This window comes from Sander vitreus, chromosome 15 (genome assembly GCF_031162955.1).
Source record: "Sander vitreus isolate 19-12246 chromosome 15, sanVit1, whole genome shotgun sequence".
NCBI lineage: Eukaryota > Metazoa > Chordata > Actinopteri > Perciformes > Percidae > Sander > Sander vitreus.
This window is the reverse complement of record NC_135869.1, coordinates 20348849-20364815: the sequence shown is the minus strand read 5'-3', so window position 1 is coordinate 20364815 and position 15967 is coordinate 20348849. Positions and strand designations below refer to the sequence as shown.

Here is a 15967-nt window from a genome sequence, read left to right as displayed (position 1 = left end):
ACATTGACACTTTGTGTCCATTACTTGAGCAAGATAAACTAAACAGCAAATTGAAGAAATAAATCTTTATTTTTCATACAGCAAATTCTATTAATGTAATGTGGGCCAAAAGCAAGTGTACACACACTAGTTTTAAAATGCCATGTGTAATGATTCAAGCAGAAATTACTGTACTGTCAATGTGAAGTTGAGGCGATTGTCCACAATGTAAAGATTACAACAGTTAAGATATTTTTACAATAGTTATGCATGTGTCATTAAGGCAAAAGTCCTGTCTCCATGATAGTCTCGCTCTACAAAAAGTTTAGTTAGATGACAAAGGACGATATTTATAGCATCTGTTGTACAAATGTATATACAAGAGAGACTTAGGGATGAAGATCACTTGTGTGCTTTTTTTGGATGCATGTCTACGTGTTTTGAATGTTTCTCTCCTTACCCTTCAACATCATTTTAGTATCGACACTGAGATGCAACATTTTTATTAGGACCCAAAGGTGAAATGCAGAGGTCCTCCTAAGTACATTCTTCTACTGTCCTATGGCAACAGTCAGTTTGAGGATGAACAAGCAACATCAACAGCATACATACATTGCAGTATTTTCTTGACAATTTTTAGTCATCCATTTCTCAAGTGCAGGTAAGAATGTAGTCCTTTAAACATCACCACCACAGAGGGACGAAAATAGACATAGAAAATATGCATATCTTAAATATATGAGCATCTGTTCTGTAAAATAAAACGGTCCCAAAATACTTCTAGGTGAGAGAGTTTGCAGCTGTAAGGGGATCCCAGATTCAAATGGCATTTATTTTTCTTCTCAGTGATGGCCAAGTTCTGTCTGGTTCCATCCAGACGAGGAAAAGCTGCTGGACAGTAAAGGTAGGGCAGAGCTGCACGCACAGGGTAGATGACACAGAAATGTTGATAAGATGTTGGAGTGGAGGGTGTGTGGAAATGTGGACCTATCAGACGGCCGGTGCGGAGCGGTCGTTGGTGACGGTTGGACGTAGCCTGACTGTGGCGAATGGGTTTCCTCCTCTGTAAAAACGCAAATAAGTGATGAGTGCATGTCGGAGAGAAAGGCAGATCATCTCATTTGTGTTCTTATGTGACTTACGCAAGGTAAGCTGGCATAGGTCGTGAGATGCCATTGGGCTGCATTGCCTGTGGAGAAAACACAGATTCACCAATATCTGAGTCACACAGCCAACACGCATTGTAACACAGTAAAAACCATGACACATTTGCAATATGAATACCTCAATCATATACGTTTCTGCTGCGTTTGCTGTACAGTATACTGTACATCCACACACACATTATTTAGTTTGACTGAAGTTGAATAGGACACCCTGGATAAATAGATGGGTGAGCAAAAGCGTGGGAAAGGAATCTGTGTGGAATCTGGACCTTCTGGAAATTCAAGTATGTTTCTCACACACACACACACACACACACACACACACAGAGAGAGTGTCAAATCAACAGAGTACATAGTTTCTTCTTTTCTGTTGCAGTTAGAATATATTTTCCTGTAAACACATAGAGACAGACATAGGGAGAAGCAACCCATGCGTAGCGGCGCAGACAGCCTTCTTCAGGGTGTGCTTCCCAGACATGTTTCTCCCTATGTCTTTTCAATTTTCTATTATGAAATAGCCAGTAAAATAAAGGCTTTTTAAAATAATTTTGAAGAAGAGTGCCTTGGATTTCCCTTTTTTTCTACAGCCAATGCTTTGTTTAATGTTTGTCAGAGTAAGTGCTGAAGATAAATTGTAGATCTTCCTGGCTGCTGGCCCGGTCTTCCAGTTATCAACCTGCAGTACTGCAGATATTCCACAAGAGGTCAGAAGTGGATAGAGTGTCTGTCATCTCTGTCCAGTGTTTCAGTCTTGGCACTGTCCTCACTGTGAGCACTTATTCCCCACATGACATGGAGAGTTTCACATCTGTCCCGCTCTTACAGATGTTTGGATTACAAATCACGTAGCAACAATGGTGGCCGGTAAAGGACATGCTTCTTTATTCACGTCAACTAATCTAATCTCCAAATAAAATTCAAAGTGTGTCTCTCTACTTTCGTCGAATAATGACTGCAGTTTAAAATACACTTGTAGGGCGAACATGCTAATTCACAGCTCAGCCAGGGAACCAAGAATGTCTTCACCACTGTCTGTTCTGCTCGGTTAAACTTGGAGTATCAACAATAACTAAGTTTATTTTTACTTTGCTTTTCACTGATACTTAGCTTGAAGGTCAAACCCATCTCAACTTTCTCTGTAGATCTCAATCTCTCACGTCAATCTCTGTCTCTAGAGGAAACACACGCTTTACCAATCGGCCACATTAATTCAATTTATCACCTGAGAAGCACGCTCATCATACTGACAATAATGTTCGTGAATGTTGCAGCCACAAGTCCCTAACTAAACCAACAGCGCATGCACAAACATGTGCACACACTAACACACAGCCTCAGCCACCCACTCATACACTGAGCTGAACATAAATCAGATTACATGTATTACATTCTAACTGTGCCAGTGGAAAACTGGTTCCAACACCCAAGTCTATTATGAGATCTCTGGGTTTTGAAAGCAGGGTTTTCTGAGTCACTAACGATGAATGGAGGATACACTTCAATGGAATTGACCCTTACAGTATTTTCTCTGGAAATAGAGGAATGGAGAGACATGCATGGAAGATGGAGAGGCATGCATTGAAGATGGAGAAATAAACAGACAAATTACTTGAGAAACTGAAAGAATGAAGATAGAGTGACAAAGAGACAAAGAGATAGAGCTGGGTATCGGGTTCACCCAGAGTGGAATTCCACCATAGTGCCCAGCCCATACACACACACACACACGTGCACACACACACACACACACACACACACACACACACACACACACACACACATTACGTAGTTTCTTCTTTTCTGTTGCAGTTATATATTTTCCTGTAAACGCATCAGAAATGTAAACGCAGGCTGTGTCCTACATCCCTCCCTATTTACTACTTAGTGCAATAGTAGTTTGGAACTCAATTGAACGAAAAAATATAAGTGAATGTTGCTACAAAATGGCAGTGAATCATAAATGTCAGAAATCTCAATTATATATATTATAATAAAGAGTCTATTTTATAGGTAGTAAATGACTACATTAGGGAGTGATTTCAGACACAGCCAATGTTTTGTTTAATGTTTGTCAGCGTAAGCGCTGAAGATGAATTGGCTGTGGACCAAATGAGTGGTTAATAATGAATACTGTTGAGGCAAGAAAGAGAAAAGTATCACCGCTTGCCCAATTGAACCTCTATCTGCGTCAAACATCACAGCCTACCAGAATAAATATATATATATATATATATATATATATATATATATATATATATATATATATATATATATATATATATATATATATAGATTCAGTTGTCAGTGTCGGTCTAGGCCCACCATGTGTATACTAATGTTGGAAAGTTGCAATAATAAACACATTTTATAAAGTATATTATATATACCTGATCAGAAGTCTACAGGTAGACTAGAAAAGCAATGTCGTGTAATGTAGTGCAGTGTGTATGTGATCGTGCCGACAGGGCAGGTGTGTTTGACCCTGAAGAGCCACAACACATTTACATATTTCCAAAACAGGCAAACTACAAAAGCTTTCATAAAGAAAAAACGCAACTTGGTTGATGCTTTGCATACTATGCAAACGGGACAACATCCATAAAGTAATGACTGTAGTCGAGTTGGTAGGGAAGGTGGCTGAAATAATAATAATAATAATAATAATAATAATAATAATAATGACTAATTCTATGTTACCATTTGTGAGAATGGACATTTAAAAAAAACATCTACTGCTGAGATTTAGAAAGCTTCATCATTCTGTTCTCTGTTCTTGTCTCTATCCTAATGTCACTTCCGCTTCTGGAAAAGAGAGTCCAGGAGACTCATTATCAGCACACCGGGAATTATTAAAACAAAGGCAATCTTCTTTACAGCTGTGCCCTAATCAGCCTCTGTCTTCGTCCCCTACTACCATGTGAAGATGAACCGAGTCCAGCAAAAGGACCGCAATTTTGGAAAACTAGACAGGTTTCCTGGAGTAAATCTGGCAGTAGCTTTTATAAAACATCCCCCCCCCCCAAAAAAAAGTGGAAAATCTATGTAAAGTTAAAAGTCCATCATTCTAGTTTCCATTACTATGTTCTGTTTAGGATCATGGGGGACTGGAAAGGACCCACAATGCCCTTGGCGAGTAGGTTGCCATCACTGGGCCAACACACACACAGACAAACATGTTTCTACACGCATTAACACCTATGGGCAATTTAAAGTTTCCAATCCACCTGATTGAAGGTTTTAATACAAGTGAGCTGCTTAGTAAAGGCGCCTTTTGCAGTTGGTGCACATATAATAAAAAGGTAAGCAACACCTTTTCTGTCTTTATATACAATAAGTGAGCCATTCTACAACATTATGTACCACGTTTGCCTCATATTGAGCCAGAAAAATCCCTGATTTTGTATGCTTCTTTGATATTTCTTTGATAAATTGATATTTAGTATTTTGATTTCTTATTGGGAAAAAAAGGCTTAAATCAGTATTGTTTGTGCAAGCAGAAAACAAAAATACCTAGAATAACCACATGTCAATATGTGCTCACATGCATTTGTTCGAGATATCCACGCCATAGACGTTTTACCTACAGCAAACTCGGTATCAAAGTTTTAATGTGTACGTCAGCTGACACAGAGTGTATCAAACACACACACACACACACACACACACACACACACACACACACACACACACACACACACCAGCAGTCAAGATAAGGCTGCATAGCTGAGAATACATTAAGTATCAGGTGAGATATAGCCACACATAGCCAGTTCTATCACGATACTACGGGCGGGCCGTGCCAGCACAGCAGAGAGGTCTGGCAGATGACAGTAGGTCAAAGTGTTCTGGACTGATTACCTTTCTTAGAACAATCTTTTTTTGTTTTAAAAGGCAGGGCTTTACTGCACTAATCTTAATGGAACATTTTACACATGGCTTTAACTTTTGCTAAAACTGGGAAGATGTGAGATAAATGCACGTAATCCAAACCCACGGACTGACCGTGTGATCAGACGAGGAGGAGGAGACTGCAGAGGGCGTGGGTGAGGGTTGCTGGTGGTGGTGGTTGTTTGTGGGGACGATGCTGGTGTTGTTCTTGATGGCGTTGCGCTGCGGGACGTCACAGTAGTCCGCTGGGGGGAGCAACACGGTCGCATCATCTGTCTCCGTGTCCTGATGGTGGAGGTTGACCACGCTTTTACTGCGGTACGGGGCAGCAGACACACTGCAGAGGAGCAGGAGGAAGAGGAGGGATGGGGTGAGAGGTGAGGGGACAGGGTAGAAACAAAAAGACAAAAGTAGAGCACAAAGGATGAAAGACGGAGTGTTATGAGAGGAGTGAAGAAGACAGTAGAAGAGGGGAAGAATAAGGCCACTTAATTAAACGTATTTGCATAAGTCTCCTGGCATGTGTGTGCGCTCCTGTATTTCTATCTTCGAGGGCTGTATCTTTTAGTTTAGGGTTACTAATAGAATGGTTAATCCTAAAGTTGATGTTAGATTTACAGGCATGATGTTAAAATTAAGGTTACTGGGAAAAACTCCTTAAGGACAAAAGAAAGAAGGAATCTGTGTGTTGTTGTGTCCCCCAGTGCCAGTTATAGGTTCAACTTCCTGTAGCAGTTGGCTGCCAGTATCTCTGTAGGAGGTGCAGCACATTAAGATCTAATAAATTAATCCAACAGGGATTAGTCTCTTTGAAGAAACGGCTGGAGTCGACTTTCTGAACTCTCTCTCTCTGCAAAATCTATTCATCAGCACAAAACATCCTGTTTCCTGATGTTTTGCTGAGCTTGTGTGAAAAGTCCAATTATAGATTCATTCCAGTTACATAGATTTGGTGGTTACACAATATTTATATGAGCAAACTATACTATGAATCACTGGTTTCTATTAATGTTTCCTCCCTCATATTGCGTTACGTCATGTAACACAACACACAGTGTTGTAAACATTTTAAACAGAAATAATAATGATAATAATAGTACAAATTTGTTTTGCCGGCTTTCAAGACACCAAAGGACAGCTTACAGACCATTAATAAAAACATTAATACAAGCACAATAGCACCTGGATAAGGTGAAAGCTGTATTGGGTATGCTAAGCTAAACAAAGAAAGGCTTCACATGGCTAAATGATTGAGGAGATTGAAAACAGAATGTGACTTAAGCCCAACAGGAATCAAAGGTTGAGGAATGGGAGAGTCCCCCATAGGATTAGAAAGGTTATCACTCGAACAGGAGTAACTAGAGGAAACACTGCCAACAATACAGTTGGCTGCCACATGAAACCTGCTGGTGTGAGTGTGTGAGTGTGTGTGTGTGTGTGTGTGTGGCTGGAAAGTGGAGTCTCCTTACGTGTTGTTATTCACGAGAGGCTCGGAGAGTACACGACAGTAAGATGAAGGGAACCAGCCCCTCCTGCAAGACACAGACAAAGAGATAGAAGCCAAGTTAGGGATGATTACATCTGTGGCCTATCCTGCTGCCAGCCGGCCTTTCAGCTCTCACTTTACAGCAATTTGAAAGCCTCTTTAAAATGATTAGCAAAGAGGTCTGCCCTCAACTCAATGACTTCCTCCATCTCTTGACCTAAAGAGACAGAGAAAGACAGACAGGTATGCCTATGAAACTATGGTAGCAAAAAGCTGGAATTCATCACAGTAAATACATCCTAATAAATGGATGCCTCTGATTTCTAAACGGAGATCATCAAAAGGGGATCTTTTTAAATGCACTATTGATTATTTTGATGGATCTTTTTCTTCCCAACAACAAATCCATCAAACTTTATTTGTATAGCACCTTTCATACAGGTGGGTACAGTTCAAAGTGCTTCCCAGATGACCGATAAGAAGACAGAACACGTATAGACACTAAAATCAACAGAAAAGACAAAAACAATTCAACAAGTAGAGACCAACACACGCGAGAGTATAACAATGATAAAAATGTAATAACCTAGATGTAAAAGCTATAATAACAGTAATAGTAGTAAAACAGAGTGAAATAAAAACTTGATTCAAGAACTAGTAACAATAGTTTACAAAGATGTAACAACAAAAAGATGACAATAAAACACAATAACATGGATTTAAAAGCTTTAATAAATAATACATTTAAAATAGATAAAAGCTAGACTTTCACTAGATTAAATATATTAAAAAGAAAAAGAAAACCGATGAGAGAAAAAATATAAAAACAAAATAAAATAAGATAAAATTTTGTATAAAATCATTTAAATGTGTGCAAACCATTCTTATTCAAAAGCCTGGCTAAACTGGTCGATGTTAACACTTCCTGCTGCTCTCAAACCTGTTGGATGGGGACTGATTATATTCCATCTTTTATAAGAAGCAAAGGAAATCAATGACTTGAATGAATCAAGGTCTTGTTGTCAAAGTCTTATCATCTCGATTTGGAGCTTGTTTTTTTGGAGCATGAATGAATCTTTGCGCTGGTTTAATACATGAGTCAGTGTCTCAGTCAGACTTCAGAGACCTATGAGGTTCCTGGTGGCCTCGGTGAAAGTCAAGCAGCCATTTGTTCGTGCCCACACACACCAAAATAACTTCATGATGGAGGTGAAAACCATATTGAGAACGTGATGAAGTTAGTCACAAAAGACTGAATTAAATCAAGGCGCTCAAACAATGTCTCACCTTGATCTGATTAAAAAAAAAGTTTTATTTCAGCTTGAAAACACATTTAAAGGAATAAAAAATGTGTTTTATGAAAAACGAGTCACAGCTTGTTTCTATCACAAGTTCAGACCAAGGACTGTGTGTCATTGTGCTGTTATGGTACAAGATTGTTCATAATCAGTATGTAGCCAGTCAGCCTCGCCCTCTGTGTGGATAAATGTTAATATTTGCACATCTGGTCTGGAGAATGAACGTTTCGTTCGTGTACCTGTGATAAAAAAAGACCCCTACTGGAAAATACACCTCACTCAATCTTACACATATTAAGGACAGCTTTTATTTATTTAGTGAAGGGTTTTCTACTGAGACCACATGCTGGCCACTGAACAGGTTTACTGAAACAACTTGGTGTTAAACATCTTGCACAAGGACAACTCACTAGTACTCGTAGCCAGAGACGTTCACTTTCCCCTACGGATTCTTTCTGGACGGGAAAGCAAAACTCTAACAAGCCTGTTTGGATGATAAGATAGTGGGATCAAATGTATGTAGGGAAAGTGACCATGATAACAATAATAATAATAATAATAATAAGAATAAGAATAATACACATGGTCACTAATGTTGCTGTGGTGTATTATTTATTACTAGTGCAATTTAACGTTTACTGTCTCTCTGACATACATCCCACAGTACATCAATAGTGTGTGGGTATCTGAATCAGCCTAGTTGTTGCCAGGCGAGTTGCTGGGATACACCATCAAGGCTGATATAAGACAAAAGGAGAAACCCAGTGAGAGACCCAAATGCATCAAAGCCAAACCTCCTGCAGGACATCTCGTCAGACGCTGTGATCTTATAAACATGGTCATGTACACTTTTTAAACCTTTAGGCACTCTAGTTCGCCTCGCTTGCAGCGGTGAGGTGGCGAGACCAATGTTTAACTTTGCTGCAGCCTCACTTTTGAAAGCAAATCTGAAAGGATTCATTTGCTGCCCTTGATCAGTTATATACACATTTGCCAGGTCATTTCCATTGACAGTGGTAAAGATCAAACCGGATGAATGATTTCAATTCAAAAACACTTCCAAGGGCTTCAGATCAAATCAAAAGTCAGACATCAAAGACCTGGGTAGAGTGGGCTTGGTTAATGCCTGTCTGTGAGGGAGAACAGGTGGCACTCTGAACTTCTCTCTCTGCCTCAATCCAATCCGCTATCGTACATCCAAACCTCAGGCCATACTTTACTTTGATTTCCTTATCAGTGAGTGTTCCAGATCAGGCAGCACTTGGTGAGCCTAGAGCTGTGTGCGTATGTGTACATGTTCAGCATAACAATCAGGCGAGGGACCATGTGGCCAGTTTGGACAGGGCAGTCCAACGTGTGTCAATTACCTGACTGGTAGGAGGATGTAGAAACATGACAAGCATGTTTTAAACAATCGATAATAAAGGCCATGATGAGGTGATTATAGTAAATGTACGCAAAAAAGGAATAATGTCTTGTTAACATTCCCTAAAACATAAGGTAGCCGACATATTTATTGGTTGTGAATGTGTGCACATACATGTAGTTCATCACACGTGTAATCGTGTCCTTATGCACAGAACAGCATGTGCACATGCCTTTCATTAGTTGTGTAATCATACTCTTTGGTAACATACAAAACACGTGTGATTCGACTCACTTTGAGTTTTTCTCCAGCTCGCCGTACATCCACCCGTCTCTCTCGTCAGGGATGAGCAGGGCGATGATGTCTCCCTCGTCAAAGCTGAGCAGTGTGCTGTTGTTGCCAGCAGTGTGGGGGAAGATGGTGCGCATTCGCAGCCTCTTCACTATATTGTTGAGGCCAGTGGCGACAGACACAGACCTGGCAAGATTGTTCTCCTCGCTGTTCCCATGGTCTGGGAGGGAGAAAGGTGAGGATGAAGATTAACAGTTGAGAATGCAATAATAGACCAGAGCTTAGTCACATCAACATCCTAACATGCTCACAATGTTATGAGCCAAAGCAACATTTAGCTAATTAGCAATGAACACAAAGAACAGCAGAGGCTGATGGGAATGTCATTAGTTTTGCAGGTATTTGGTCATAAACCAAAGTACTGGACAAACGTAAAATTTGACCTGATGATGGCGCTCGCTGAAATGTCAGCGTACAAAAGTGATTACAATTCATCCTCTGGGACTGTAAATGTCTGTACCAATTTACACGACAATCAACCTCATGGTGGCACCAAAGGAAAAGTCCGGGGATCACCAAAGTCATTCGAATATATCCTCTTGAATATCTGAAGCAGATTTCATGACAACCCATTCAATGTTTGTTGAGATATTTCAATCTGGACCAAAGAGGTGGACCAACCGGCAGACAGACCTACATTGCTAACTCTAGAGCATATACCAAAACTAATGCATAATAAACATTTATTTGAACCATTTCATCCTGGAATAGATTTTTGTAGCGATGAAAGGGCAGCGAAACTGCAAAAACAAAAGTACTCAACCCAAGTGGAGCAGATGCTATTGATCTAGGCAAGACAAAGGCCATTCACATTTCAGGAAAGAACAGAGTGTTCTTGCAGTCTACTCTTGAAAAGAAAACGCTCAAAGCCACAGTGGCACAGAACGAGGTGCCAAATGAAAACCAATGCCATATTCCATGCCATAATACCTATGCTGTTGTTGGCAGTGCTGGTTACACTGGTAGTGTTGTTCTCCTGGGTGAACATGTTAGCCAGAGGACTGGTGTGAGCCTGCAGAGGTGGGGCCGGGGGAGCGGACATGTTCTGCCACAAGAACATTAATGATAATGTTAGCATGTGTATACAGTGCAGAGAAAAATATAGTTAACTTTGGAATTACCTACATTTATGCATTATTCATCCATAAAATGTGGTCTGACCTTCATCAAAGTCACTATAATAGACAAATATACTCTACTCTAACACAAATAAGTGTTTTCTGGCTCAAATCAATTGCGATTCTGTGAAATGTATTGATTTTTCGAAAGCAATTGCAGGTGGACACACTGTCGCTTTTTTCTCAAAATCATCAGTTTGGATCATTTTTATGCATATTGCCTCTGGACAGCACGCACCCGAGAGAAAAAGACAGAGTGTGTGAGAGAGAGAAAGAGAGAGAGATACTGGTACAGTTACAAACGCACCGATTTTTACTGTCTATAGAACGCACTTATTTCTAGTGAAAAAACTTTGCGACACACAGGCCAATATGGTGAGAAGGCACTGGCAGCAAGAGGCCTGAATATAAATGAATTCATATCAATTTTCAATTCGAACACATCATCGACATCATCGTCCATCGTGCTGTTTCACTGTGGACATTGTCATATGCCAATTCAGAGGACATCGCCCAACCAATGATCCACACATGCAGAAAATTTGGTTGAGGTCACTGCTGTAAAAAAAGATCTAGCTAGTTACTTATACCAAGGTTTGACTTTCTTTTTCCAACCTGACTTTGAACGTTCAAGCAAATAATTCACTAAATACACCAAAACATGCAATTGTTTTTATGTTACTATTTCAGGCAGATGCAGCTTGTCCATTATTGGGACTTTAAAGAATACCAGACCAGATTTTATGACTAAATTATGCAAAGATGCTACAACTTTATGGTTCACTTCCTATTTCTTGGCCCTGTTTGTGTGACATCAGTACTGTTATTTATATTTGACTGTTTAATGTTAGCAGGAGTGGCCTCATCAAAAGCTAAACATTAACTTATACAGCCTATAAAGCAAGATGCATGAGTTTACAATGTAGTAAATGTGACAGATCCAGACAAGAGGCATTTTAACTTATTATTGTAAACATAAGGGATACATTCATGTGAAGCTGCATTATGCTTAATAAATGCAGTTAATCTTGCTCAAAATTTGAAAATAAAAATAATTAAATATATTTCAGCATACTTGTTTTTACATAACATATGAGGCATTTATCTCAACTCCATATCTTAAAGAACACTTTCTCTCTTCATTAATCTGCAAATCTATCCAGCAAAGTGCTCTGAAATCATATAATCTATCAATAATCTATCTTGAGATTGTGTTCTACCGCATAAAAGAGATAAAGTACTACATATGTAGCACGAGAACACTTCTTGATTTGTCCCTTTCGCCATCCCGTCATACCATGCTGTGCCGTGACGGGGAGGGAGAGGGCAGAGGTGTGATGGAGATGGGTGTGCGCAGCCCCTCAATCATCGACATTATACTGTCGGGCATTTCGGAGGCGTCGTTGCACTGGTCCTGCCAGCTGTTCAGCTTTGCCGCCAGCATGTCTCTGGCCTGTTCAGTAGGGAAGGACATAAGAAAAGATATTAAAAGAAAACATGAGTAATCAGTAGAAACAGCGCACACATTTTCATCACTATGGTAACACAATGAATAGAGAGTCCTGAGATTGTGGGTTTAGGAATCAATTGTTCTGATGTTTTTTATTATATGTTGATGGTTTTCTCTGTGAGGTATAATCTGACGTACTTAAAAGTTATAAATCTTGGTGACCTATTTGGATTTTTCTTTGTCATTTCAACCCCACATTTAGTCTAACATAAAGATAGTGTTTACCAAAGTGTTTAGTCAAGGAAAAGCTTGATTCTAAGAAAATGAGGAGGCAGGAGTGACTTGTACCTTCTCATGGAAGGAAGCAAACTGGTAGGAGAACATGCAGTGTTTGTCCACCAGGAAACAGAAGCGTCTCTTCTCCTCCAGCAGAGCCTCCTTACAGCCGTCTGCGATGAACAACTGCATGTCCATCTGACGGCTTTTCAACGTTTCCAGGCACTGACAACAAACACACATATAATACCATATTATAATGATAATATAACAAACCAATTTAAATGGATTGAAATCAATTGGTTTGTCTTGTCATCCACTGTCTTACAAACTTCCATCTAAAATAGATCATCATGTCTTATCTTCCAGACCACACGGTTTGCAGCCATCTAGTCCCTTTCACTGGTGATCTATACACAAACCCAACAAGGGCAAATTAGCTGAAAGGAGCAGGGTTCCTTTCTGAATATCCTAATCTCTCTCTTGCAGGGGGAAATATGTTATTAGACAAGTGTTTACTGTATTGACAGATGAGGTTGCATTTAGTGTTACGTAAAAGGATGGAGCAACAGGAGGAAAAGGAGACAGGGCAGTTGTATGGAGCGGATGTCTTATCTACACTGACAGCCTGGGTGTTTGGTGTTTTAAGCCCCCAACGTCGTCTTCCAGGCAGCGCTGCATGGAAGGCACTAGGGTTAGGCAAGGGTTAGGGTTAGGTGCCTTGAAGTCGACGGTCGCAGGTGACATGAAGTTGATGGTGGGGGCTTAAAACACCATCGAGCAACAGCCTGAGATTATTAAAAAGGTCAGAAGGCTCACTTAATGTTCAGATTTGGTTAAAGAAATAAAAGATCATCTTTAATATCTTGGTTTATTTGATATCATTTTGTGAACAAGAATAAATACTATAGTACATGTGGATATGAGTGAACTGAATTGAGAAGAGTTGTTTCAGAAGAAAGCAGCAATCAATATGTATTGTAATGTATTATTAATGTAGGATTATTACCAGGGCCCTGGTGTGAGTATTTGCTAATGTTACCAGTATATAATTATTTATAGGATTTACATTTTGGGTCATGTAATACATTTGTATGAACGCCCTACAAAAATCAGAGTAAGTGGACTACTTTTAACGTCTTTTGTCCCGGATTCCTTATCAAAGCTAAACGTGAGATCCATATCGTCATCCTCATCCAAGTGCATGGAATAGGCACACAATTTAACAGTTGTTGATACAATGGCACACACACCCTCTCTATTCAGCTCCAATAACTGCCCTCTTCTGATAAAGCCTTAAATCGCTGAGGGATTTATTTACCAGGAAGCTGTGGTGGGTTAATAAGTGCATTTTAAAATTCTCATCTACTGTGTTAACCTACGCCCAGAAACATATTGCACATGGACTTGTGTTAGTTAATTTGATTGAGAATGTTCAACCAAATTAATATGGAGTGCAAAAATAAAGAAGACAATTAAAATACTTGATTTCCATTAAATTACTTAACCACAATGTTTGTATAACTGTTCCTCTGGGTGTAAACATGCCCTAAAAATACATACAAAAAAACAATTACTTTTAGTCAGAGAGGGTATTATAAAGAAAAACATGACCTACACACCGCTGTGTGTACATTCAATGCTAAGTAACTCTCAGAAGAGGTGATATCATCCTTGTCAAAACAGTGTCTTCTGTCTGCCTGACCGAATGCGAATCCGTCTCTCTATTGCCAGGAAGTCCTAACATGAACCCGTCCATTTAGAGTTGTCTCGTCCAATACCCTTTGTTATGATAACAGGCGTGTTATAGTGGCTGCATGTAAACAAACAAGCAGATGCAAATGTCTAAAGCAAACACACACACACACACACACACACACACACACACACACACACACACACACATAACAATAGAATAGCACTCCTATTCCCGTCACTACCCAGTCATTATCACTTAATTTGTCTTTTGCTGCCTTTGTTTTTTCCAATGACCACACTGACATGCTATAATCTCACCCTGCTGCTATAACGGCAAGCTTTACTGCAACATAATCAACTCACAATTGCAAAGTATCTTTATAGAATATGATGTGTAACACCAAAGTCAGATTGGGTTTACGAGGTACGGTCGTACAGTTGACCACAGACACATACTGAAAACTTTAACTGACCTTTAATGTTGTTCAAAACTAATTCAAAGCATAGTCTTGCTTTGTTGACATCCAGGAAGTATTTGACTCTGTTGTATATATGGTATGTGTGATAAAAACTGACCGACTGCGTGGACGTGGAGTCTGTGAAGAGTGTGGTTTTCAGCCCCACATTCTTCATCATCTAGGTGAAGGAATAAACTAGAAGTTCCTTCTATAATGGAATTTTTATACAGCTTTTACATAAGATGTTGTCATAAATGTCCTTGAACACGTAAAAAACCCTAATTCTTTCCATTTGAGAGGTGTGTGAAATATGTTTTAATTATGTACATTCATTCAGCTAATCGAGATGTCCTACGGGAGCAATTATAATTTCATTACTGCCCCCTAAATTATCTCCCAAATGTGTCACATGTATTTAAAGTTTAAAAAATATATATATATTCTTGTGTTTTGTTTGGGCAACAAATACTGTTGCATTTCATGCCAATAAAGACCATTTGAATGGAACAGAATTAAGGGATCGACAGAAAGAGAGAAAAAGACCTTTCAGAACTGTGGAAGTGGGCGGCATAATTTCTACTAACAAGTGGATGAGGGAACACACACACACACACACACACACACACACACACACACACACACACACACACACACACACACCTTGTTGCTATGGACAACCTACAGTATGTCTTACTATTGGTAAGAAAGAGCGAGGGGTGGCAACAGAGAGATGACACAGAGAAAAACATACTACAAACTTCTTCAAAAAATGAATCAAACTTTCCCCTATTTGACACGAGACAGATCTTTATCTTATGTACAGAGGGTAAAACTTGCGCTCACTTTGTTTTGAAGAGTCCTTTAATCAATTGTTTGACAGTTATGACAGCACTCTTTTTTATTTTCCATCTCTACTTATAGACCTTCAGTTTCTTGGCTTTGAAGTATCTGGTATCTGCTCCTGCCTCTAAACCTTGACACTCTGTCTATTTGTCTGTCTGACCCATCTCTGTGTCTGTTGGGTTTCTGAATCCTAACACCTGGCCTTAAATCAGAAAAGTGAACTCAGCAGTGAGTGAACACTCGGTGACGGTGGGGTAGAGCGGAGAGGTGAGAAGGAAAGAGGAAACAAAGAAGGTGAAAGAGGGATATAGATATAGCGGGAAAAGAGTGTGGAGGAATGAGAAAACAAAAGAATGAAAGACATGAGAGAAGAATATAGGAGAGGGGAGGGAGGACGGCTGTAATTTCTAAGACACCACTGGGAAAGAGTTCATCATATTTTCATAATCAAGTTCATATAGTAGTTTGCTTGTAAATATATACTTTATTGGATCCTTTCAGTTTCATTTTAGAATAATTTCCTAGATCTTGTTTAGCCAATAAAATATTAAACAACTGTGAAAAGTTCAAATGACATTCAAATGTCTTGT

The 15967-nt window shown here is 39.5% G+C and overlaps 1 protein-coding gene across 3 annotated transcripts in view; it reads right to left on the bottom strand.

Moving 5' to 3' along the window:
* Positions 1-50: 50 nt before the first annotated feature.
* The window catches only part of baiap2l1b (BAR/IMD domain containing adaptor protein 2 like 1b), a 30845-nt gene continuing 14928 nt past the window's right edge, over positions 51-15967 (bottom strand). For 2 of the 3 annotated variants that reach the window (XM_078270440.1, XM_078270439.1), the window contains 8 exons: positions 12451-12603; positions 11950-12105; positions 10465-10579; positions 9478-9694; positions 6503-6565; positions 5148-5370; positions 1122-1168; positions 51-1042 (listed from right to left, as the gene is read on the bottom strand). In XM_078270440.1, coding sequence (XP_078126566.1) covers positions 970-1042; positions 1122-1168; positions 5148-5370; positions 6503-6565; positions 9478-9694; positions 10465-10579; positions 11950-12105; positions 12451-12603 — 1047 coding nt within the window. In that variant the 3' untranslated portion in view covers positions 51-969. Of the gene's footprint in view, positions 1043-1121; positions 1169-1263; positions 1418-5147; positions 5371-6502; positions 6566-9477; positions 9695-10464; positions 10580-11949; positions 12106-12450; positions 12604-15967 lie in introns of all 3 variants that reach the window. The other variant, XR_013503144.1, reaches the window with a different exon arrangement.